General features: G+C 36.6%; 1 protein-coding gene across 1 annotated transcript in view; it reads left to right on the forward strand.

Moving 5' to 3' along the window:
- The window catches only part of PIGN (phosphatidylinositol glycan anchor biosynthesis class N), a 103,518-nt gene that overhangs the window by 22,807 nt on the left and 54,756 nt on the right, over window positions 1-25,955 (forward strand). The window contains exons 7-15 of the mRNA XM_032872297.1: window positions 3,416-3,540; window positions 5,211-5,341; window positions 6,242-6,358; window positions 7,136-7,176; window positions 9,923-9,982; window positions 11,927-12,019; window positions 12,705-12,760; window positions 20,801-20,879; window positions 21,815-21,997. Of these exons, the coding sequence (XP_032728188.1) occupies window positions 3,416-3,540; window positions 5,211-5,341; window positions 6,242-6,358; window positions 7,136-7,176; window positions 9,923-9,982; window positions 11,927-12,019; window positions 12,705-12,760; window positions 20,801-20,879; window positions 21,815-21,997 (885 nt within the window). The remainder of the gene's footprint in view (window positions 1-3,415; window positions 3,541-5,210; window positions 5,342-6,241; window positions 6,359-7,135; window positions 7,177-9,922; window positions 9,983-11,926; window positions 12,020-12,704; window positions 12,761-20,800; window positions 20,880-21,814; window positions 21,998-25,955) is intronic.

Here is a 25,955-nt window from a genome sequence, read left to right on the forward strand (position 1 = left end):
TAGGAGAAGGCTTTTCTGAGAGTTTTGAGGTGATCTCAGAAGTCTAGGAGACAAAAGTTGGATGGACCTGGATTGCCCATGAAAAAAGAATATTTCAAGTGAACAGCAATATATGTAAATCTTGGGCACTGCAGGACGAGCCAGCATAATAGATTTGAGGAACTGAAGGAAGTTAAGTTGGCAGGCGTATCACTGGGAGCAAGATCTGAGGGGAGGCTAGACAGGGAGTCAGGGGTCTTACTTGGACTTGTGCCTGGGCCAGAGACTCATGCTTAATCCAAGCAAAACAAATCCATGTAAATGTCCACTCACTTTTTTTTTTAATGTGGTAAATAAAATACCTATCACATAAAATTTGCCATTTTGGCCATTTTTAAGCAGACAGGTTCAATAGTGTTAAGTATATTCACATCATTGTGCATCCAATCTCCAGAACTTTTTCATCTTGCAAGACTGAAAGTCTGCAGTCATTAAACAAACCCCCATTCCCCACCCTACCCCCAGCCTCTGGCAACTACTATTCTACTTTGTTTCTTTGCAGTTGTACCTATATATCTATGTTTTGTATCTAGATAGCTCATATAAGTGGAACCATGCTGTGTTTGTCCTTTGTGAGTGGCTTATTTCACTTAGCGTCATGTCCTTAAGCTTCATTTGTGTTGAATCTATTTGCTTGTTAAAACTCTGTGCAGGGGCGCCTGCATGACCCAGTCACGTAAGCATCTGCCATGGCTTGGTTCGTGATCCCGGGGTCCTGGGGTGGAGCCCCTCTGCAGGGAGTCTGCTTCTCCCTCTGTCTCTCCCCTGTGGCTTGTACTCTCTCTCTCACTCACACACTCAGTCTCAAATAAATAAAGAAAAATCTTTAAAAATAAATAAAATAAAGAAAACGCTGTTTGTGAACCATCTCCTTTATTAAGCCTTCTGTGATTTCCCTTTGCTTCACTTTGCTTCCCGCTAGACTTAGATAACCCTCTTCTATATTCCCTTGACACCTCTATCTTAACTACTTTATTATGCCACAGCATCGGCATATCCCCCTTCAATTCTATATACATCTTGTTGGTAGAGATACTGACTTTTCCTCATTGTTAACTCAGTTCTTTCTTTTTTCCCCTAAGATTTTTTTTATTTGACAGAGATCACAAGTAGGCAGAGAAGCAGACTCCCTGCTGAGCAGAGAGCCCCATGATGCCAGGCTGGATCCTAGGACCCTGAGATCATGACCTGAGCCGAAGGCAGAGGCTTAACCCACTGAACCCATCAGGTGTGCTGTTAACTCAGTTCTTGTCAAGGTATTGTCTAGTACAGAGATAAAAGTATTAGCTTAGATTAGGTTAAGTTCTGTGTAATAAGGAAAAAAATTCGGCTTAAAGTTTACTTTTATCTCAGTAAAGATAATGCCAGAAGTAGGCAGCCCAAGATTGTTGCAGTACATGACTGTTGTAATGGTTCCGCGGTGTCATTAAGACCCGGTCTCTTGAATTTCTCCTCTTTCCTTGAGCTTGAATTTTATCTTCAAGAGATGCCATTATTTCAGTGTTTTAGGACAACAGTGTAAGGAATCAGAAAGGACCTTCTTTCCTACTAAGTTATATTTATTTCAGAGAGCCTTAGGTCTTCATAGTCTTTTGACTGAAATACTTGATTTATATCTCGTTGACCACAACCACTAAGGCACATCTAGCTGTATGAGAGGATGGGAGATAGGTAGGTTTTAAGGTTGAGCATTGGTACGTCTCGTGAAATCACAGGTTTTTACTTAGAAAAAGAGAGTACAGGTTGGGATAGTCATCTAGTAGTTTCCCTTGATGCATAACAAATATTTGTTGAGTGTAGAAATGAATGAGTGCCTTTCCAAGGTGATGAGAAAAAGTGGGGGCTAATGCTCACTAGCAAACTAAATACAGAAGGGAAAGTAGCTTCAGGTATATTTCACCTCTTGTGTCCAAAAGACTAACTTTTAAAAAGCCAATAGGAATCTAACTGGTTGAGCTCTACAAGATTAGTATTTCATAGTTTCCAAGTCTTGTGTCCATATATGAATGAACAGCACTTCTTACACCCTGGAATATTTTTTTTTTTTTTACCAGTCGTGGAACAAATTCTAACTTAAGTTGCTAGGTTTTGGGGGGTTTTGTCAGCTTTCAATTATATCATTAGAATTTAACTCCTTTCTTTTGAAGAACTTGTCACTTCTATCTTGATTGAAGACTTCTTAGGGGGGACACCTGGGTGCCTCAGTCAGTTAAGCGGCTGCCTTCGGCTCAGATCATGATCCCAGCATCTTGGGATCGAGTCCCACATCAGGGCTCCTTGCTCGGCAGGGAGCCTGCTTCTCCCTCTGCCTCTGCGTGCCATTCTGCCTACCTGTGCGCGCTCTCTCTCTCTCAATCTCTCTGACAGATAAATAAATAAAATCTTTAAAACAAAACAAAAAATTTAGGGTCTAAGTAGAATGTATATGAAAACTAGGGCATGGTTTTATGCTTTTAAGGAGGGTGGTAGCAGGTTACATATTGTGTTTTTTAATTTACTTCTATTTTTGAATAGCAGGCTTCTCTAATGGCACCAATTTTTTTTTAATATTTGTAATAATGAAGAATTATTTCAAGAAGTACTTCAGACTTGTATTGGACAATTAAATAGCTCTTGTTAAAGTTACCATCTACTATATGGTTAGAGACATTTATATGAACAATAATTATGTATCTTGGCCTAGCCTGTTGACTTATCTAAAATAATTTGAAAGTATTCCCCACAGGTACTTGTTTACATGTTCATGTGTATGTAAGTAGCAATTTAATCCTTTGTCTTAGGATGTTTTGAATCCAGTTTGTCATTATGAAATTAATATAGTAATTTTTGACCCATATTTTATTAAGTTAGGGCATTTTTCTGTCATACAGTGTGAAGAACAGATTCTAGTCTTGGGCGGAGGAGAGTGTTCAGAAGCTATTCAGTGTCCTGAGTGAGCAGTTATGGTTGGACTCATTGGACTAGGGTGGTAGTCTAGACAGGACAGCAAGAAGTAGTCCAGCTCTGAAAACATTTAAAAATGATAAAATGTTCCTAAAATATTGTCTCTAGTACTGTTTTGCTTGGCTCTTGTCAAAATATTTCTTCAACCTGCTGTATTTTATTTGGTGCTGATGAAATCTTCATGAAATCAAGATCCCCCTTCTATAACCTTTCCTTGGCCCACGTCTAGCCCAGAAAATAGCTCACTCATTATTCGGATGTTGCTGTCTGAACCGACAATGAGAACTTTGTATTGGTAGGTCCTGAGGACAAATTTAAACAAAATAAGATAGTTTAATTTTATTGTTACATATAAATGTAATTAAATGTTTTTATCAGAATTATTTTTTAAAACAAATGAACTAAATTTCTTTAACTGATTTGTTACATATAGGAATTCTTTCATGCTGCCAGAAACAACCAATCTTTGTTTTCTAAAGTAAATGAAGAAAAAATAGTCTTTTTCTTACATTTGTTAGGAATAGATACAAATGGACATGCTCATCGGCCAACATCGAGGTAATTTTAATGCTGTGTTTAATTTTGTGTTTTTGAGGGACTTAGCTATTCTGTTTAAACTTTTAAAGTATTATAATTTGGGGGTGCACCTAGGTGGCTCAGTTGGTTAGGAATCTGCCTTCGGCTCAGGTCATGATCCCAGGGTTCTGGGATCAGCCCCACATCGAGCTCCCTGCTCAGTGGGGAGCCTACTTCTTCTTCCTCTTCCTCTGCCTGCTGCTCCCCCTGCATGTGCTCTCTCTCTCTCTCTCTCTCTCTGTCAAATAAATAATTAAAATCTTTTTTAGAAAAAGTATTATAATATTTTGTAGTTACCACGTTACTTATATTCCATATTCTTGATTTATCAAGACAGGAGAAGAACTATATGTTTTAGAAATATTTCAGGAAAACTTGAGGGGGGGAAAGCATTTATATGGTGTTAATATTTATATCCCGAAAAGATGTAATTAGCTATTCTTTGTGTGTTCCATTTAATCAGTATTGTATCTAGCAAATATATAAAGTTTTGTGTACTATATTTCAGTAGCACTCTGGTATAGAACACAAATATTTTTCTCAGTTTTGTAGACCATAAGAGGAAGAATCCATGTTCTACTTCTATTCTCTACTTAGAATTTGGTTTAGGTAAATCTAACTGTAACTCTAAAGCCTATTGATTAGCTGCCAGGAATGAATGCCTCATGCTCCCCTTCTTGAACATGATGGACTGTTGTGAATAGAGCTCATACCAAAGCAACCTGTTAACTGAATGGAGTGCTTAAATATAATTTATTTAGCATGTTCTGTTAACATCTTGTGTCACAAACACTCTAAGGGATGGAAACATTTTATACTTGTAACAGTGATACCTATTAATACAACAAGAACAATATAGATTGCATTATAAGAGACATGAACTTGTAAGTCATGATACATTTGAGATGTAAGAAGCATTCATTAAGATATATTTGCTAGGATAGGGGGGTATTCTTTTAAACTATTTCTGAAGACTATTTCATATTCTTTTGCTTCTTTAAAAGGAGAGAATAGGGGCACCTGGGTGGCTCAGTGCGTTAAGCCTCTGCCTTCAGCTCAGGTCATGATCTCAGAGTCCTGGGATTGAGTCCTGCATCGGGCGCTCTGCTTGGCAGGGAGTCTGCTTCCTCCTCTCTCTCTGTCTGCCTCTCTGCCGCCTTGTGTTCTCTGTCAAATAAATAAAATCTTAAAAAAAAAAAAGAGAGAGAATATTATTTTTAACAATCTCAAGAGCTCTGATTTTAAACTACTAATGATGAAGTCTAAGAGTATTTTAGGAGGGATTCCCAGTGGCTCAGTCAGTTAAATGTCTGCCTTCAGCTCAGGTCATGATCCCAGGATCCTGGGATCGAGTCCCACATTGGGCTCCCTGCTCAGGCAGGAGTCTACTTCTCCCTCTGTCTGCTGCTCCTCCTGCTTGTGTGTGTGCTCTCTCTCTCTCATTCTCTTACAAATAAATGACTAAAGTCTTAAAAAAGTGTTTTGGGAGTGATGTACTCTATGTTGACTAATTGATGAATTTAAATAAAAAATTAAAAAAAATTAAATATCTTAGGAGTTACCAACTTTAGGTGTAATTAGTTGATGTTGATGAAATTTGAGTTTTCCAAATTATTGTAATTTAATTTGTTCTTCTTTTTCTTTTTAAACAGGGAATATAAGGACAACATTAAAGTAGTTGATGACGGAATAAAAGAAATTGTGTCCATGCTTGAACATTTTTATGGAAATGATGGGAAAACGGCATTTATCTTTACCTCTGACCATGGGATGACAGACTGGGGTTAGTCTGTCTTTAAACAACATGTACTTTATGATTAAAGTAGTGGTAAATATAGCTTGCAGGTATCTTGTAATGTTGAAAAGGATTAGATGTCTTGTATATGCAAAGTGTCTAGCACACAATTGTCTGCTTAATGTATTAATGTAAAAAAAAACTGGTCTTATGTAAGGAATCTTTCTTCTAGCTACAAAAGGAATATATTCTCATTTAAATGAGAAATTAGAGGACAGTGTGGAAAAGAAAACAAAAAGTATCTATCCTATTATTTATCTTACTAGAGTTAACTGTAAGTGACAGCAAACAGGGTGAGGTTAAAGTGGTATCACCAGGGACCCTAGGGCTACTGAAAGTCTCCCATAGATGAGCTTGTCGTCCCTGTGAGATTCCCAAGGCAAACACAGTGTGTGCACAGAGAACGCAATAAGGCAAAGATGAGGTGTGGGTCCCCAAATCACGGTACAGGATTCTAGCAAGCTGGTACCACTCTATAAAGGCCCTTTGGCTACACCAACCAGACTGGCCTGGAATAATCTCATCAAAGAGGTTTTGCCGTCCTCTCCAGAACAGATCTGGCCTTGACTGACTGCTCGCCCTACACAGAGCTGCTCTAGTGGCATCTCCTCCAAGTCTTATTGTGAATATTCTTCTTCTGCTTTCAACCAATCAACAGATACTCTTTTTGTTTTTGTTTTTGGTTTTTTTGCCTGTTCGTTGTGGATGCTCTGACTTGCTTTGGGAATATTTTAAGACTAACTAATGAAGAGTTGTAAGCATTTGGGAGTGTAGTGTCTAGAAGTAGAATCTCATTTGGATCAACTCTTTAAAATTAAGTATTTAAAAAAATATTTAGTTGTAAGTTAGTTCTTGCTTGTCTTCTTACTCTTGGAGTCTTATTTGTAGGTTTCCATGGCGCTGGTCATCCTTCAGAGACTTTAACTCCGTTTGTCACTTGGGGAGCTGGAATCAAGTATCCCCAAAAAGTATCAGTGCAGAAATTTGATGATGCATTTTTGAAAGGTATAAACATTTATCTTTATTGTTTTTATAAATATAACAATTTAAAATAAAACCAAAGTTTAACTTTAAAAGATTACTTTTCAAGTTATATAAAAAATATTTTAGAACACTTTTGGTAATATACCTTAAAATTATTAAATCAAGACATGGTCTCTCATCATTTGTTTTGATGACTAATGAAATTTCTGAATTTATATGTAGGAAATAGGGGAATGAGATATCTCTGAAGGTGATTTTAATAATAACTCACTATCGTATTTTAACATTTGGATTAGTGACAGTAGGAATAGCTGTGATGTTCCTACTGTCACTAATCCAAATGTTAAAATACGATAGTATTTGCAAGCAACTGCCATTTGAGAAAAACTCAAGGCTTGGGTTGACTAACAGACTATCAATCGTGTTAATTACTCCCTGGAGCAGGACTGTCGTTAGTTGTAGTCACGCTGACAGCTGTTATCATTGTGCGTTTTACTTCCATCTTCCCTTCCTTGGCCTTTTGATTTTTTGGAACAATTGTCTGCAAATGAGCATTTTGAAAGTTTAATAAATCATCACAGAAAACATCCAAATATTTATTTTAAAGCTATTCTTTTAAAATTCTAGTTTTAAAAATATACAGCTCTGCCTGTTTAAGTGCCCTTTTTATTCATAGTTGGCTTAAAATAGATTTTCCCAATACTTTAGTTTGACATTATGCCTTGATCTCTCTTAATAATGAAACTATTTTTTTTTTTTAAGTCTTAACACTAGCTCTTGTGTCTAATTGTGTTTCAGAATGGAAATTAGAGAACTGGAAAAGGCAAGATATCCATCAGGTATTCAGTTCAATTTAATCATTTTCAAGTTTAATTTTATCTCCTATAGGAAGTTTAGACCAAAAAAGAAAAATAAATCTGAAAAACAGTATTAATAATGATGATTATAAAGGATTTTTCCAAACATTTCAATTACCAAGGGAAATCCTTCTAGTGCAAATATTTTAACTCAACTAATCTTTCTTCTGGCAAAATAAAAAAGCTTCAAGTAAAACTGAAAGAAGGCTCCCTCCAAATAACGTTGGCTAATTAAAGAATTATTATGTAAATTGAAATCTGCATGCCTGTTCAATTTCTATGATTTCTTGTGACGGTTGCCTTGCTTAGTTGCTTTAAGCATAGAGCTAATAAATAATAAAACCCTATTATGGGTTTTTTCCTTCTAGTATGTGAGTTACCATTTCTTTTTTTATTAACACATATTTTAATTCTACCCAGGATGCTTACAAATGCAATGGAAAAAAGATGACAAAATATAGATAACTTAGCTAGAAACCTTAGATTGCAGGAAAATACATGGCCAACCTAATCAAGTTAGACCAGTAACATTGTGTATAAATATGAAGCATGGAATTTTCATTGTTGAAGATATGCTCTGTAAACAACCATTTTCGCTATTTGTAGAAGGCATGGCATTATTGGTACATGGCCTCCAAGATGGTGGGAATATTTTACCTTCTCCAGGTCACTTCAAAAGCCAGCATTTCTTATTATAGTGGATAAACCAAAGTTCAGCATCTCATTTTCAGGCCTATGATTGCAGAAGCCTGTTCTCTATCAGCATATTAAGAATGGTCTTTTCTGTCAGGATGGCTGCATATCACCCAAATAAATGGAAATATATAAAACTAGAATAGCAACTTAATTTTGCAGTAAAAATCACCATCAGAGGAATAGGGAATATCTTGAAGATCATAAACCATGTTTTACTTATAGCCAGACTGGATTATAATTTAAAACTAAATGTAGATTCAGCTATTGCTCTCTGAATGCTCCTACTTCAAATCTACATTAGGTGAGAATTTCTTTATTCATTCCTTCCACCAACATTGATATGTGTCTATAGTGTGTTTAAACATTGTGTAGACATTAGCATTAAACATGTATAAGGGATATAATGATGAATAAAAGCAGACAAAATGCCTGCCCTGGGAAGCTTAGAGTTTGGGGTGAGAACAGAGAGTAACCAAATTATTATACAAATAAATGTGAAGTTACAGCTATGCGAAGTATTACAAAAGAGGACTGTGAAGCCAGGAAGAGTGTAGAGTGGATGTATCTGGTAGGCGGTACGGTCAACAAAGCCTTCTTGAGACATTGAGGATTGAGCTGAGACCGAAGAATAAGTAGGAGTTATCAGGCATGTGATACTCCCTCTCCCTTTCCAGGCAGAGGCAGCATCATGTACACAGAGCTCTGGTAAGAGGATACATGGCACATTAAAGGATCACAGTATAGAACAACCGGGACTGTGGTATGATGTCTGGGTAGGCGTTAGATCCCGCAGGGTCTTATGGGCCTATGGACTTAATCCTAAAGCTTGGGGAAGACATTGAAGTATTTGAAGCTTAGGGAGTGATATAATCTATCTTTTTGGGAAAGGATTTCTCAGGCTGCAGCATGGAGAAGAGATTAGAAGAGGCCAACAGTGGACTCTGGGGGAAAGGGAAAAGGTGATTAGAGGCCATTGGAGTTTTCCAATTTTCTGTGTTGGTACTTCATAAAGAGAGCCCAGATGGTAAAGAGTGAGAAGCATTGAGAGCCTGGGACCAAACTCCAACTTTAAATGGGGAACTAGAGATGGTATCTGGAAAAGAGCCACAGTGAAATTGAAGACACTCAGTGGAGTGTGGTGTTACAGAAGCCGAGAAGGGAATGGTCTACACAGTGCTTCTGAGAGGCCAAGTAATTAAAATAACCACAACAGCATTTGTAGCTACCATTTATTGCATGATTATTATGTGCCAGGTACTTTATAAATTTAATCTCATTTAATTATGCCATAACTCTGTAAGGGACAGTTTTTTTAAATAAATAAACGATAAGGAAATAAGTAAATAAATGATAAGTTAACCTGCCCAAGGTCTCAGAGATTGCAGGCAAGGATTTGGAACTGGGTATTCTGATATCTAAGCACTTTACTGCCTGAAAAATTATAAGGACTAATATAAAAACAGTCAATCAGATTTAGAAAAACAGAGGATGTTAGTTCTCTAAGGAGTGGTCTTTGGGATGGGTGAAGGGTCATAAAGGAAGTTGGAGTGGGCTGAGGCGAGATGGGGAGTCGGGGAAGTGGAGGTAAGGGCACAAACAACTCTCCAGGAAGCTGGGGTTATATCATTTCTGGACTTCAGTGGCTGGCCGAACCTCCTGGTGTACACTTTCTCTTTAGTTGATCTGTACTTTTCTGGAGTCGGCGCGTACTATTGCGATTTACTTTTTATCTAGTTAAGGCGTCCTCTGCATGATACTGAACAACTACTATATAAACTAGTCAAGTTCTATCAGGGTAGGTAACTTTTTGTTTTAGCATGTTTTACATTTGGGGCTCTCTCAAATTTATTTTTTTATACGTTGATACAGCTGTAACAAATATTTTTAGAGTTGATATCTATTATATGTTAAATGTTTGAAGGTAATAGATTATAATGAACATCATGATTATAGTCCAAAATACAGTGCATTAAATTATTTAATTTTCTTATTAGTGTCTGTAAACTTAGAATTAAACTTTTTCTGTTTGTAGGCTGATGTTGCACCACTGATGGCTTCTCTTATTGGAGTTCCCTTTCCCCTTAATTCAGTGGTAAGGAGTAAAATTTTTTTATCAACTCTCAGAAAAAAAAAAGTGTACAGTAAAATTTACTTTTTTATGTCTTTCTGAATAATCTTTGGTTACATTTAAAACTGTATTTCCCTCTCTAAGTATATAATAATACTTCATAAGTGTGTGTATTATATAACCTACAACATGGAGCACTGGTGTAATAGTTTTTCTTTAAAGTTTTTTTTATTTTCTGGGGCACCTGGGTGGCTCAGTGGGTTAAAGCCTCTGCCTTCGGCTCAGGTCATGATCCAAGGGTCCTGGGATCGAGCCCCACATTGGGATCTCTGCTCTTCGGGGAGCCTGCTTTCTCCTCTCTCTCTCTGCCTGCCTCTCTGCCTACTTGTGATCTCTGTCTGTCAAATAAATAAATAAAATCTTTAAAAAATTTTTTTTTCTTTTCTAAAATGTGTACAAATTTATCTTTAAATTTCAGTTATAATTGGTAAAAATATATGAATAATTTTTATTACAAGCAGCAGAAACTTAATCCATTTAAAGGGGATTTATTAAAAAGATATTGATGGGTTGTTGAATCAAAGGGGCGCTCAAAAACCAGGTTTAGAAATGAACAGGAACTAAGAGAACACCAGAGACTTGGAAGAAAGAACCAAACAGTTGCAGCCAGGGCACCATCACTAGGGGAGGAGAGTTTTACACCTATTGTACCTTTTGTTCCTTGACTCCCAAGAGTCAAATTCCAGTGCTTACCATTTGAGTGGGCTGGCCTTATTTGTCTACCCTTCAGTAAAGGAAGGTGGGACTCCATCAGAAACCTAATATATTATATCCAGTGGGGGCGAATTTTTTTTTTCCTTCCAAGAATTTTATTTAAATTCAAGTTAGTTAACATATGGTATAGTATTAGATTCAGGAGTAGAATTTAGTGATTCATCACTTACATGTAACACCTAGTGCTCATCACAAGTGCCCTCCTTAATGCCCATCACCCATTTAAACCATCCCCTCCAATGCCCCTTCAAAGCCCTCAGTTTGTTCTCTATAGTTGAGTCTCTTATGGTTTGTCTCTCTCTCTCTGTTTTTAATCTTACTTTGGTTTTCCTTCCCTTCCCTTGTTTTCATCTGTTTTGTTTCTTAAATTCCACAGTGGGGAAGATTTCTAAACATAGAATGGTAATGCTGTAAAGAATGGGAACTGGATGCTGACAAGCCAAAATATATATTCCAACCAGCCATTCTTATTAGCTCTTCAAATGAAACTTTAAAAAATATTATGTTGGGGTGCCTGGATGGCTCAGTGGGATGGGGCCTCTGCCTTCGGCTCGGGTCGTGGTCCCGGGGTCCTGGGATCGAGCCCTGTGTCAGGCTCTCTGCTCGGCGGGGAGCCTGCTTCTTTCTCTCTGCCTATTTTGATCTCTGTCAAGTGAATACATAAAATCTTAAAAAAAAAATGTCATCTAACTCAAAACTCTGAGAAAATGATCCTTATAGTCATACTTATGACTGTATGTGTATAACTGAAAAAAAAGTTTCACAGAACAGTCTTTACTCTTACTGTGCATGGTATACTCTCAATTTTCTTATTAGGCCTTTTTTTCCCCCCTTAAGTATACTGGTTGTGGCCCACCATAGTGATTTTTCATGTGTGCAAAGCATTTCATTCACTTCCTAGCACACAGTAGTCTTTCGATAGATATTGGGTTTTATTGAACCTGTTTCATCTCTTTGCTTTATACAACTTATTATATCTACTTTGTAGAAAAAATAATAGAACATTTTTCAATTACGATTTTTAAAAAGATATTTTGCTTAATTATTTCAGTAAGTTATTCATCTACCTGTCTTGTCTTTAGTGCTTCTTTATAAGTCTATTTTGTTTTATAAGAATAGCTTGAGCTATTAATACTAATAATAGTATGCTAATAATATTAATACTAATATTAAACCAGTGTTTATTGTTTACAGGGTATCCTTCCTATAGATTATCTTAACAACACTGATCTCTTCAGGGCAGAGAGCATGTTTACAAACGCAATGCAGATTCTTGAACAATTCAAGGTAAAATAAGACACACACGATGATGGATACTACTACAACTTTAAAACCAAATATATTAAGTGAAAATATTTGATTCTGTGTTTTAAGAAATTATTTTCTGTAGTTTATTATCTTTAAATTTTGTGTATTTGACTAGTGTCATAAATTTTAACATTTGTGAGGTACACATTCCATGAATGAGTTTGAGGTGTAAAATTACCTTTGATAAATATCTCTAATTGTAAGACTATCACATATGCTTATAAAGACTGCGCTCTAACTCTGTTGATTGGAATTTGCCCCACAGAAGTAGTAGTAGAGATTGCAACATTTGTCATCATTTCATGTACATTACCATATACATTAAGCTAAGTGAAGAAGTGACAATTTAAAGGAAAATTTGTTATCCTTAATACTGTTAATGCAGCTTGTTTTGTTTTCTAAGAGTAAAAGAAGTATTAATTACATTACAATATGTTATTTTGCAAGAAGCTTGGTATGATTAAGTCTCAGGTTATTGTGATAGTATGATAATTGAAATTTCTGTTTAAATATTTATGGAGTAATGTAGTAACATAAAATTTCATTTAGTTTCAAAGTAATAAGTATCCCCAATGAGACATTTTAATGATGTTTGTATTTTAAAATGAAACTAATTTTTTTCTCATTTATAATATATTAAAATATTTTTCTATCTGGTTCCCAGGTGAAAATGACCCAGAAAAAAGAAGCTATTTTGCCGGTTTTTTTCACACCATTTAAGTAAGTCTCATATTTTTTATTAACTTGTAGAAGGAATTTTTTAATGAGTTTGAGTACTACTGACAGGATAGAATACTTAGAAACTTTGTCTTTTTTGTTTATATTAGTGCAGACTCCAAAACAAAAGCCTCTTCTATTATTTTTGTAAATAATGGGCCAGTTGCCCGATGCTTTTGAATGGCTAACAAAGGAGATAAAGGAGCCCGGAGAGATGTGGGAGACATTAAGATCATTGAACAGGGCCTGCCTGGGAAGGTGTGGGGAGTCTTGGTTTGGTTGATTGGGAGATGGTGTTACCATTATGGCTTGTAGAAAGAAAGATGAGATGGTTTTATGGGCAAGGATGAATGCTTCTGAGTTTAGCCTACATCAAAGATATCAATTAATTAGTTAGAACTAATTGGAAATTAGTTAGAAATAAAATTTATGTAAGAAGTTAGGGACTTGGATCTCTACATAGAGATGAAAGTTGTTTGCGTAGATTGGAGATATCAGCATGGTGGTGTTAACTGTTGCACATGTAGGAGGCCCTAGGAGAACTTAGAAAGTGACAAGAAAAAGCCCATGACACAATTCTGGGAGACCTTGATAACTACTGGATGGGTGAGGAAGAGAGCAGCCTGTGGTGGGCAGCAGGGTTTTGCTGTCCTATATCTCTCTTCCTTAGATTAGTAGAGGGGAGATATGAGTCACAGCCCTGGCTCCGCACTTCTGAGGTGAAGTGGGGTGCTTTATTCAGCGTTCTTTGTTCCTCCTCCTCAAGGGTCATTTTCAACTAGCAAGGATTTGCATTTAATTATGAAGGATTTGGTCTTGACCAAAATACACAGAAACTCCTTGAAATGTGGGTGTTAGGAATGCATTTGAATGACTTCATTGGTTATTTTTGACAACTTCTGTAGTGCTAGTGTGGTATTCATAAACTAGAAAGGCTTAAGTATTGCCCTACTCTCTGAATAATGTGATTACCTCCTTGACTTTGTGTGTGTGTATTTGTGTGAATAGAAGATAAAAAAAAAACAAACAAGGGCCATATGGGTGGCTCAGTGGGTTAAGTAAGCCTCTGCCTTCAGCTCAGGTCATGATCTCATGGTCTTGGGATCGAGCCCCACATCGGGCTCTCTGCTCAGCAGGGAGTCTGCTTCCCTCTCTCTCTCTCTGCCTGTCTCTGCCTGCTTGTTATCTCTGTCTGTCAAATAAATAAATAAAATCTTTTAAAAAATTTAAAAAAAAAGCAAAATTAGGGCTTTGCAACTTATTATCATATGAAATTAATTACCCTAAATATTATATAATATATATCAAAGGTAGAATTACCTTTGGAGAGTGTCCCTAATTGTAAGATTATTATGTACTTATAAAGACTATAAACCAAGTCTTTACTCATTGGAACTTACCCCATCTTATCTCATATACATGTCTTATGCATCTGTTTATCTGTAGTGTGGTACAGTCAGAGCATAATAAAATAAATGAATAAGAAATATATTATCAATTCCTGGTATGAAGAAAATACATAGGACATTGGAAGCAAGACTCAGTTTAGACCAGCCATTCTAAAAGGACTGGTCAGGGAAGATGTACTCTTGTGTATAGGGCTCAAGTGCACACTGCCTACCTTCTTCCACTTAGGCCTACTGGCTGACCGTGAACTTACTGTGCTCTGATGCTCAACTTCTGCCTGTAGAGCCACTGCTGACCTCATGTCCTCGGGGGGCCTGCAGCATGCTTGATTCCTCCCCAGTGGTCACCCACTCTGAGCAAAGCTCCCAGGCCTGCTTGTGCACCTCTGGCTGAAAATCACCATTTATCAAAAGCCTGCAATATGACCAAGAAGTACCTGAGAGCACATGAAGAACTGACTCCTGAGAAAATAATTTAAGGCATAGAAAAGAACCTAAAAATGTTAAAGTTCTCAGAAATATCCGAGAAGCTATTGTATCCGTAAAACAAAAAAAGCCCACACTTTGCCAAAGAGAAAGAGTTCAAAATGCAAATTTTAAAAAGAGAAATGCAACTAAAAATGTACAGAATAATACATTGTACAAGAATAGAACAACTGGGAGACAAACCCTCCAAGTGAGAATAGCCAAATGAAATGAATTTTAATATATGGATTGGATAAGAAGCTGGAGGAAACATGATGACACACATGGATGGCGTACATTTCTTTATCCTCTGAAACAAGGACAAGTGGAAACTTCGGGGAAAAGAAAATATTTTGTACAAGAAAGCCTGCTTCAAACATGAAGCAACCTAATATGTCAGGTGATTTCGAACAGCTGCTGGGAGGATGAGAAAGAGAATTCATTTGAACAGTGGCACATAGATTAAAGCTTCAATGAAATAGGCAAGAAAATCTAATCATAGCATAAAACTTAGCTACTCAGTGAACAGTATTTAAATACCCATAATAGAGCAAATACTGGTTTTCAGTTTCTAGAGTCAAACCTTAGACAAAGCAAGGAAGACTTAATTGCAATTTCAGAACAGAATGTAAATGTTCCCCATCTTGTCAGTGTCCATGTAAGGGTTACAAGTTGGAAGGCAGAGAAGGAAAGAAATGTAAGTGGAATAGTAGTGATGCTATTGTTCTCATAAAATAGAACATGGAAATTCTGGATATAGTTGAGAAAGTAAGACAGAGATGTAGGTATTACATTACTAAAGTGACCAATGTAGGGGCGCCTGGCTTACTTAGTTGATAGAGCGTGTGACTCTTGATCCAGGGATCGTGAATTCAAGCCCCATGTTGGGGGTACAGCTTGCTTAAAAATGAAGTGAACAGGGGCACCTGGGTGGCTCAGTTGGTTAAGTGTCTTCCTTTGGCTCAGGTCACGGTCTCAGAGTCCTGAGATTGAGCCCCACATTGGGCTCCCTGTTTGGTGGGAGCCTGCTTCTCCCTCTCCCTCTCACTCCCCCTGCTTGTTCTCTCTCTCTCTCTCTCTCAAATAAATAAATAAAATCCTTTGACAAATAAAGTGACCAATGTAGCAAACAGAAGACGTAAAGATAGTAATATAACCATATGGGTGGGGAGGAGACAGCGGGAACAGGCAGAGTCAGTGCGGAGTCCACAGAAAATGCCTCAGGTCATTTAGTCAAGAAATAGCAATAAAAGCATATTATTAAGAAACATGGAGGTGACTACCAGAATAACAAAAATAGGTGTAAAAGTTTTTGTCTCTGGGTTGGGGAACTGAGAGATGAGAAGGGTGGGGTAGGGGTTTGTTGGTTGTCTTATGTCCTCTGTGCTGTTTTTTTTTTAAATTATGTACCTATAGTACTTTGATAAAGCATATATTTTTAAAAAGAACAAAATGAATAAGTATTTTAATCACCAGCACAAATGATCAAGTGAGATCATAAAAATAATGGGCATCAGTAAAGTAATGTATTCTTCTGTATAAATATTAGAATCAGTATCTTGAGTTATTAGAAAAATTCTTTGGTTATTATACTATATTTAGGAAGTAATTTGGTGAGGATTGACATTTCTACAATATAAAGTATTACTACCCAACATTTACTTATTTATATCCTCCGTTATGTCCTTAAGTAAAATTTTATGGTTTCCCCATAATATACATTTTTCATTGTTTTATTCCTGCGTAATTTATTTGTTATGAGTTGTATCTTCTTTTTATTACATATGTTCAGTATCCCAGCAAAAGCAATTATTGCCATTTACTGTCTGAGTACAGGGGACTCTCTATTTTTCTCTAATCCAGTGAATTTACTCATGTTTACACCATCTGTTTTCTTCCAGTCACCTTTATGTATACACTTAATATTAGCATTATCCACTTAGAAACTGTATCAAGTAAATGGTGGCATATAAACATCCTAATAGATGAAAGAATACAGTTGTCACAGATCCTTTTTGCAAAACAGTTCAAGTTTTTGTTGCAGACAGGTGTTCAGTGAAACCCTTCCCTCTTGAATAAGTAACATATTTCCCTTTTGCTTCTTAGAAATATATAATTCACTCATCAATTCTTAAGTTTGAGAAAATTTATCTAGGATATTGACATGCGAAGTCATAGTTTTGAGATTTTACTTAATATGATCAATTTCACCAGCATCACTAGATTTTAGTTTAATGATATCTCTCCACCATTCTTCCATTGTCTTATTTAGTCTTGTCTAGCTTGAATAATTTATGGATAACGTAATAATTCCTGGGGTGATGAAATAGCAAACATTTTAAGATGTGAGAAAAATTAATTGCTAAGATCCTTTAACATATCTTACACTTGTAAAAGAGTCCAATGGATCCATTTGGTAATTGGATATCCTATGTTATCCTATTCTTTAAAAATTAAGTAGACATTATCTTTTATATCTTAAAGACCTCTAGAGAAAAAGTAAAGTCATGAAATAACCTATTCTGACAAGTACAACTCAACAAACTCAAGCCTCGTGCTATGCCAAGGGATAACCAGAAGGTGGCGCTACATGACTAGGAGAGGCATAAAAGTTTTGCCTACATCTTAGTACCTCAAAAGGGAGGAAATAACACTTTGTATTTGAAAACTGTAGACTATAGAGGACAAAGTAAGGTCAGAATAACTTTAAAGGAAAACAATTACATGAAATGAGAAAAGAACAAGAAAGGTCTCTTAAGGAGTATTTCAGAAGAAAATGAAATGGGAAAGAAATATTATGCCTTGCCAACCAAAGCAAAAATAGCTGTTCACTTTTACTTAAAAGTCACTGTATAAACTTGGGATAGTTAAACTTTAACGAAATATTGTAATATGTTTTCTACCAAAATGGCAAAAGCTGTTTGGGTTCTTTTTAATATGTTTGTTTCTTTTGGCTGATGTGGATTAAAATTCCTCCCTTAGACCAAATTTAAATACTGATTTTAATGGGACTCTTTCTACCACTTCACCCACCTGGCTTACTAATTATTTATTAGAAATGCAATTTTCTCTTTCAAAACTGATATTCTTCTTTTAAAAAAAGTAACTTTTATATATCACATACATACATAGAAAATGTTTATTTACTCAGTTATGACTTAAAAGATGAAAATAAGATTCTATATCAATGGTCAGTGTAAAGGAACACAGATTATTCTAGAAATACCTTAACCCTTCTCTGTCTTTATCTTCTTCAAATATTTTTCCTTTAATCTAAATAGATGTTCTAAAAAGCAATAGGCTAGATATCACTAGCTATCTCTAAAATATCATGAATAAATGCAAGCAAAATATTTTGTAATAAAAATCTGAAGAGATGTGGAAGATAAATACTTCAGAGGGCAGCATTTTAAGGAGATCTTTTTCCTCCAAACACTAGTCACCCTTAATAATTGATGATAAAATTCTTAATAATCCTAAACATGGTTTATTTCTTCTGCAGTGTTCAAATAACTGAAAGAAGTTGGAATAGTAGCAATCACAGCAGAGAAATGTGCACAATTAGTACTCATTCTTTTTTTCTTTTTACTGAAGTATGACGTGCTGGTAATAGATCGTTTTAAAACGATGTTTTCAATGTAAAAAATTTAGTCAATAAGGAAAATTTTTCATACACATTACTATGTAGACACACGCTGTCACCATTATCATCAAATATTACTTCTGCCAAATTCTCTCTCCTTCCCTCTATAGGATTCTAATTACATGTATAAATATTAGGGCTATTCACAATGACTTGTATGTTGTTTGGGGGTTTTTAAATAGTCTTTTCTGTGCTTTTCATTCTTTCTGCTCTTCAAAGTTCAGGCAGGACATTTTCTGGTGACCTGTCTTCTGATACACCAACTCTCTTTCCTAGTTTGTCCGGTTTGCTGCTACTGAGTTCTGAGTCTCAGTTAGTACATTTTTTTCAGTTGTAGAATTTCTATTTCATTTTTTTAATTTTTAAAAAATATTTTATTTATTCATTTGACAGATCACAAGTAGGCAGAGAGGCAGGTAGTGGGGTGGGGGGAAGCAGGCTCCCTGCTGAGCAGATAGCCCTATGTGGGGCTTGATCCCAGGACACTGACATCATAAAGCAAAAGCAGAGGCTTAACCCACTGAGCCACTCAGGCGCCCTTCCATTTCAATTAATTTTAAAAAATAGATTCCAGTTCTTCAGTGCAGTTTTCTATTTTGCTTTTTATTATTGAATGTATTAACCACAGTTATTTTCAGGTGGACCTGATAATACCACCCGTAAGCTCGTGATTTGTGAGTCAGCCTCCGCTGTCTTTTTTCATTCGGTCCTGTTGTTGAGTCTGGTGATTTTTAGATGAATGCTTATCATTGTATAGTAAAAGTTTTGGAAGGTCTGGATTATCTCATTCTCCAGAGAGGTTTCATCTTATCCTGACAGGCCCAGAGTGGCAGCTGCCTCAAGGCTGTGTTAAGTCTGTCGTCTTCCCTATCCTCTGGTCTGTGTCTGCTCTTAGAGTGTAGCCTCCCAGGGATCTCAGTGGAAGGCGTTTGTTATCCAGAGTCCTTCCTTAGTGGCTCTTGAACACCACTTTTTGTCTCTTCTCTTCTATATCCTGACACTGCCAAAACTTCTGTCCTTTCTTTCAGGGGCTTTCTTCAACGCTTCTTGTTCTGTTGTCCTGCACAGCTGAAGAATTTGCTGGATGCCCAGCTTATTCCCCTTCTCACCAGGACATGACCTTTGTTTCTTTACCTGAATTCTCCACATAGAGTAGAAAAGAAGTTGTCGCTTATAAAAGTTCCCTAAGACTTCACCTCAGAATCTGTATTAAATTAGTTTAAGTAAATTCCAGATAGCTTTTTATTTGTGTGTTGGTTTTTTTTTTTTAAATCCAGAATGAAAATTGTATTTTACTCTCTTATTTGTTTCCTCAAGTCCTGGCTGCATTAGCAGCCACAGATTTTATGTTTTATCTCTGCAGCCTTAATAGGATTACCAAAGGCTCTATTGGGTTCTCTACCTCCTGGTATCAGCTGTATGCCCAAGTTCTCAGCCTTTTGCCCAAAATAAGTATGGCAGATGCTCTAAATGTTACACTTTGTAGAATGCTGGTCTACTTCTCTGGTTTGCTTCTCTCTAGGATCTTAACTCTTCAATTCTTGATGGTCTCGGCAGCTCTCCAGCACCTTCAAAGTGATTTTTAATTTTATTTTATCAGGCTTTCTAGTTGTTCCTGGTGGGAGCATTGATATATGCAAGCTTTTCCATCATAGCTAGAAACTGTGCTTAAACTTTAATGTTTTAATTATTTTCTTAAAAAATAAAAGCTCATTAGTAAAATATGAATGAAAAAGTAATGTATATACACAATGAAAATTATATAAGCAATAATAAAATGTTACTGCTCCTGAGTTCTAGTCTTAGTCTTTTTCCCTGGAGGCAAAGTTGCAGTTTCTCATACAACTTTCATATATATCTCTCTTCAAACGTGCTGAAAAAAAAAATAAAGAATATAACAAAAATCTTTTACACACAAGCAGGTTTAAGAAATGTTATGTGGTAAAAATAAGGACAAGGAAATGACATAAAGAGAAACGAAAGGTAAGGGAACAGAAAACGTATATGGTGTATGTAAGAATGGCAAGGAGATTCAAATTATTTTCTAACTGTCATTGTTGGTTTGGACTGCCTGGAGTTTCTGACAATTCTCAGGCCCTGTGTAGCTCCAGGGAACAGAGAGCCAAAAGGGATTTGCCTTGTCTGTTGTGTGCAGATGAGCACAGGACTGCTGAGCAGTGAAACCACGCCACTAATTTGCTGTTCCACTAATTACATTGATTTAGTCAGAATTTCTTTGTTATCTAGAGTATTCCAGATCTCCAAAATGATGGATCATATGACTCTCGTAAGTGTGGTGTGGAGTTGAAACTTGGGAGTCAAGAAAACGAAGTTTAACCAAAGCTGTTTTTTGGGAGAGTTCAGATAATGAGCAAGATTACAATTAGCTTTTGGTTTCTTTATTTCCTTGTTTTGTTTTGTTTCATTTCTTTATTTTCTCAACCATCACCGTCCTTTTATTTTTCAGTTAAGAAAAAAATATATCACTGAAATCAGGAAACATTTTAAACCTAACCTTTTATTTTGCAGGTTGCTTTCTGAATCTAAACAGCTAAACATTTTAAGAAAAGCAAGATCATATATAAAGCAGAGAAAGCATGATGAAGCAGTAAGTACGCAGGCCTTGTCTATATAAATAGCTAGTCGTCGTTTTGGGTGTGGGGAGGGGCAAGGTGCACGATGGAGAGCAAAGTGGCAGGCCCGGGAGCTTTCCTAAACCATTAAGGAAGGACTGAATTTTCTAAGTAGCTGCTTTAGCCTGGAATGCTTCTGTTATTTCAGATATTATCGGGGTAAACTTTTTTAGGTTAGCATTAAAAATGAACAATTGCCATTTTCTTTAATGAGAAAGTAGATTCCCAATTTTCTGTAATCCTACTAAAGTGCATAACATTTCAGAACATGACATACATTTATTACATTTGACATTATCTATCCACTATCAGAAGTCTAACGATTCATACTGAAGTCCTCAACAACTACCCCACTATGTTTTCCATTAATTTTCTTTTTATTAAATGGTCATAATTTTAAAGAAGGAGAGAGTTCTATTTTCAGTTTCTCAGATTGCCTAAGCAAAATACTGTGCATTTCTAATGCTCATTTTGTTATGGTTTTAAAACAGGGAGCTATTGTTTTTCTGTTTTAGTGATGCTTTATAACTGACGTACGTGGGTAATCTGGTATGAGAAAATAAAACTTGATACAAATGTGGATATCTCTGCTATTTGGGATCAATATTAGAGAAACTTCATTTCTTTTTTTTGTATGTATGTCACCAGTAGATATTTCCACAAAGTGAATCATTTTAAATCACTACACAAATCATAGTTTACACTGAAAATGCCCTTCCTTACCAAGATTCAAAATCATTCTATTCAGGAATTTTTCTTGTACTTTCCAAGAAGATCCTTGAGTAATTAAAATCTATTCTTGACCCATCATTTACAGTTATACACTCTAATTTTAACAAATTTTTTGCCCTTAAAACTTGGGTTTTCTGGTTCTTCCCATGTGGCAAGTTATGTTTTCCTTTCTCCATAGGTCTCCCTTTGCAAGGAGCTGATTCATCTTGCACTGAAAGGCTTGTCCTATTATCATACTTATGACAGATTCTTCTTGGGTGTCAATGTTGTTCTTGGTTTTGTGGGATGGACGTCTTATGCTTCTTTGTTGATCATCAAGTCTCATTCCAACCTTACCAGAGGTGTCAGCAAAGAAGTTAAGGTATGTTCCGAAAATATAATGAAGATTCAGATAATGGTGTAAAATCACTAGGACCGGGGAAAGAAATTGAATCAAATCAGCTGTTACGAGTTCATACGATGTGCAAATCGTACTAAGCTGACTCTTACCTTTCATTGGCTTTTGTCGTTTTGAGTCTTTTTTTTTTTTTTTCTCAGTTATCTTTATTTCTCTGGTTGGGGAAAGGGTATATTAATAATAATGGCCCTGTAACTTAAGAGGGCTATAAAGATAACTTACAATTTAAATCCTTCTATGACATTAACTGTTGATTTTCTATTCCTTTTAATAATTATTTAGCATGTTATAAGCATCCCATATCTTTCTAGTACAGGTGGTCAGAAAACGACTTCAAAGCAATATATTTAATTTTACCTGCTATCAAAAGTTTAGAAGCTAGAAAGCAATAAAATCACTTACTAAAAATGCCCCTTTAAAAATAATATATGAGCTTTTCTGGAACTATTCTTACCTTCTTGCAACTTTCTGAAATTCTTAATGCAAATTCTCAGAACTTTCTATTTATCCTTGTTTTAAGAATCCTGGTTTTAAGAATTAAGTAATTTACTGTACTTTCAATAAAAAAAAAAAAAACTTTAATAGTACTTCATATAACTGAGTAAATATAAAAGCACATATATGGTTTTACTACATTAAAATACTATACTCTTTTAAAATATATTGCCAATTATCATTTATTAGGGAGAATATGCCATTTCCATTTCCTTTACTTCATTCGAATGATTATTACTGTGTCCAAATCCTCTATAAAGTAATATACCTGGATGATATATTATTGATACTAACAGTCTGCAAACATTTCCAGTAGTAGCTTTTTCCAATTTTATATTTCATTTTTCTGTAACGAGGGAAGGAAGAACAGTAGTGTTTATTCCAGTTTTTTTTTTTTTTAAGATTTTACTTATTTATTTGACAGAGGGAGAGAGATCACAAGTAGGCAGAGCAGCAGGCAGAGAGAGGGGGAAGCAGGCTCCCCGCCGAGCAGAGAACCTGATGCGGGGCTCAATCCCAGGACCCTGAGTTCATGACCTGGGCTGAAGTCAGAGGGTTAACCCACTGAGCCACTCAGGCACCCCTATTCCAGTTTTTTATAGTGCTTTAGTGCATCTTAACATTTTCCCTCAAGTAATTTTCATTATTTAAATGTATGTAAAATGGACAACGACAAGAATAATTTTTGACATGGTACCAAAAGAAACAGAACCAGCTGTGTTTTAGCAATGGCATTCTGCTGGGTACTATAATGCTAGAAGTAGGCATTATAATTTTGTTTTACAAAAGAGGAAAACAAAGCTGTTTAAGTATTTTTCAAAAGGCCACTGAGCTAGGATGTAGAGGAATTGAGATTTGAATTCAAAACAGTCTTGGGCCAGACACTGCTTTTTCATGTTTATTTTGATATTCGGAGAATAGTTGAGAAAAGATAATGAAGTCTTTAGATTGATGAATCAACACAGTTTCATGGCTGATAGTTCTCTGTATTCATGCATCTGATAATGCAGTGAATGTTTAATTGAGTGTAGAGTATTATGCGAGCTACTGCCTAGGCTGTCCAAAAAAATATAAAATCCAGATTCTGCCCTCAAGGAGCCTGGAATTAAGTAAAGTAGGTAAGAGATGTACCCACATAATCACCTTGTCAGATGTAGGTCACTATACTACACGACATTGGAAAAGACAGTTTTAACATTTAACAACTTCAGTATATATTGTTTGTGATACAAAGACCATTGTATTTTAAAAAGAGAGGAGCTCACTTTAGCGAGGGTGATGATAACAGGAAAATGTAAGTCCTGGTGGAAATTTAACAAGTATAGGGAGCAGATGAGAATCGAAGCAAATTGAATGATATAAACAGAGGCAGAGTTGGGAAAATGTATGATTATGCTGGGATAATAAGGAATATTTATTGAGCCCCAGTATCCCAGGACTGTCTGGGGTGCTTTACATGTGTTATTCAATTAAGCTTAACACTACTCTAAATTTGGTGGTTGTGATTCTCATAAATACAGATGGGGGGATTTAGACTCAGAGAGATACATGTTTTCTTCAAGGACACATGGGTATGAAATAACTAACATTTTCTTTTTTTTTTTTTTAAATATTTTATTTATTTATTTGACAGAGAGAGATCACAAGTAGGCAGAGAGAGAGGAAGGGAAGCAGGCTCCCTGCTGAGCAGAGAGCCCAACGCGGGACTCGATCCCAGGACCCTGAGATCATGACCTGAGCCGAAGGCAGCGGCTTAACCCACTGAGCCACCCAGGCGCCCTGAAATAACTAACATTTTCTGATACTTAAATTCAGGCTCTTTCATACTGCTTTCAAAATAAATAGTTCAATTTGGGGAGAATGCAGAAGGTTGGTTCAAGGGACTAATGAAAGATCATACCAATAGTTTAGATTACACTGAAATAATCCAAGGCCTCAGATGGTAGACTCTAGACTTCAAACCATTACTGAGGAGTTGGTGCATTCGTTAGCATTAAACCAGAGTGAAAGAACCAGTGAGATCTATACATTAGGAGATTTTGTGTAAGGAATTGGCTTATGTGATTGTGGGGGCAGTTAGGCAAGTCCCAAGTCCATAGGTCAGGCCCTCAGGAGGGGCAGACTGGAGCTGGTGGGCAGGAGCCGAAGCTACACTCACTAGTTACACTTCTTCTATAGGGAAGCCACCACTGTGCTCTTAAAGCTTTTCAACTGATTGAAGCAGGCCCAACCCAATTGCAGAGGATAATCTCCCTTACTTAAATTCAGCTGATTGTGGACTTTAATCACATCTACAAGATATGCTAACAGCAACACCTAGATCAGTGTTTGGAGAACTGGGGACGGTCGCCTAGCCAAGCTGATACAAAACCATTACCGTTGAGGTTATGAAAACTATTTTGAACGCTTTCATTTTGTTTGCAAAAACATTCTGATTCCTCTTTGGTGAGAGTTCATAACCCAGTGAAGAGATGCAGTCTTGACAGTTTTGAAGGAAGAGTAAAATGCCAGTGGGTCCCTAGCCTTAACTGAAGGCAGGCCTGGAGAGCAGCTAGGAGGTCAGATGAAGCCCAGCCGTGCCCAGCGGTGCATGTGTTAGAATGCGGTGCCTGCAGTGGGGTGTAGGGAGGCTTCGCAGGGAACGTTGTTGCCAAAGTGAAGTCTTTTTTTTTTTTTTTTGAAAGTTTTTATTTATGTATTTGAGAGAGAGAGCGCGAGCACAAGCAGGGGGTGGGAGGCAAAGGGAGAGGGAGAAGCAGACTCCCCACTGAGCAGAGAGCCCAATGGGGGGCTTGATCCCAGGACCCTTGATCATGACCTAAGCCAAAGGCAGATGCTTAACCAACTAAGCCACCCAGGTGCCCCCAAAGTGAAGTCTTAAAGGGTGAATAGGATAGCTCAGTAGGAAAAGGGAAGAGGACACATAGGGAGAGCAGCATGGGCCAGCTGAGGAGGGAGGTAGTATGGCCTCCTGAGTTCCTGAGTATAGAGGGCCTGCGGGGGAGGGAGCCATGGGTTTGCAACAGATATGATCCTCATTGCCAGCTGAGGAAACAGGGCTTTAGACTAAATGGGTTAGTCAAAGGGATGGGCAACTATGAGGACAGCATTGGAATTAAATTTAGGTCTGACTCCAAAATTTATGTACCTTCTCCATGACATTGTCATCCAAATTAAACAAGTCGTTTTTAATTTATCACCATTACAGGCAGTGAATATCTTCTTTTCTTTAAGTGTAATTTGCTATAGCCCCTCTTCGTTGTATTCTGCAGGTAGCTTCTAGATACTCTTCTCCTCTGCTTTTTTGCCAGTTCAAATGTTACTTGCTTTAGAACTAAATATCTGTATCTTGCCATATGCTTGCCTTTATTTTCCTATTACCTAATAAAAATCCCCAAATATTAATCCCTTAAACCAAGTCTCATGA

This window comes from Lontra canadensis, unplaced genomic scaffold (assembly GCF_010015895.1).
Source record: "Lontra canadensis isolate GAN:19392208 unplaced genomic scaffold, GSC_riverotter_1.0 scaffold44, whole genome shotgun sequence".
Classification (NCBI taxonomy): Eukaryota; Metazoa; Chordata; class Mammalia; order Carnivora; family Mustelidae; genus Lontra; species Lontra canadensis.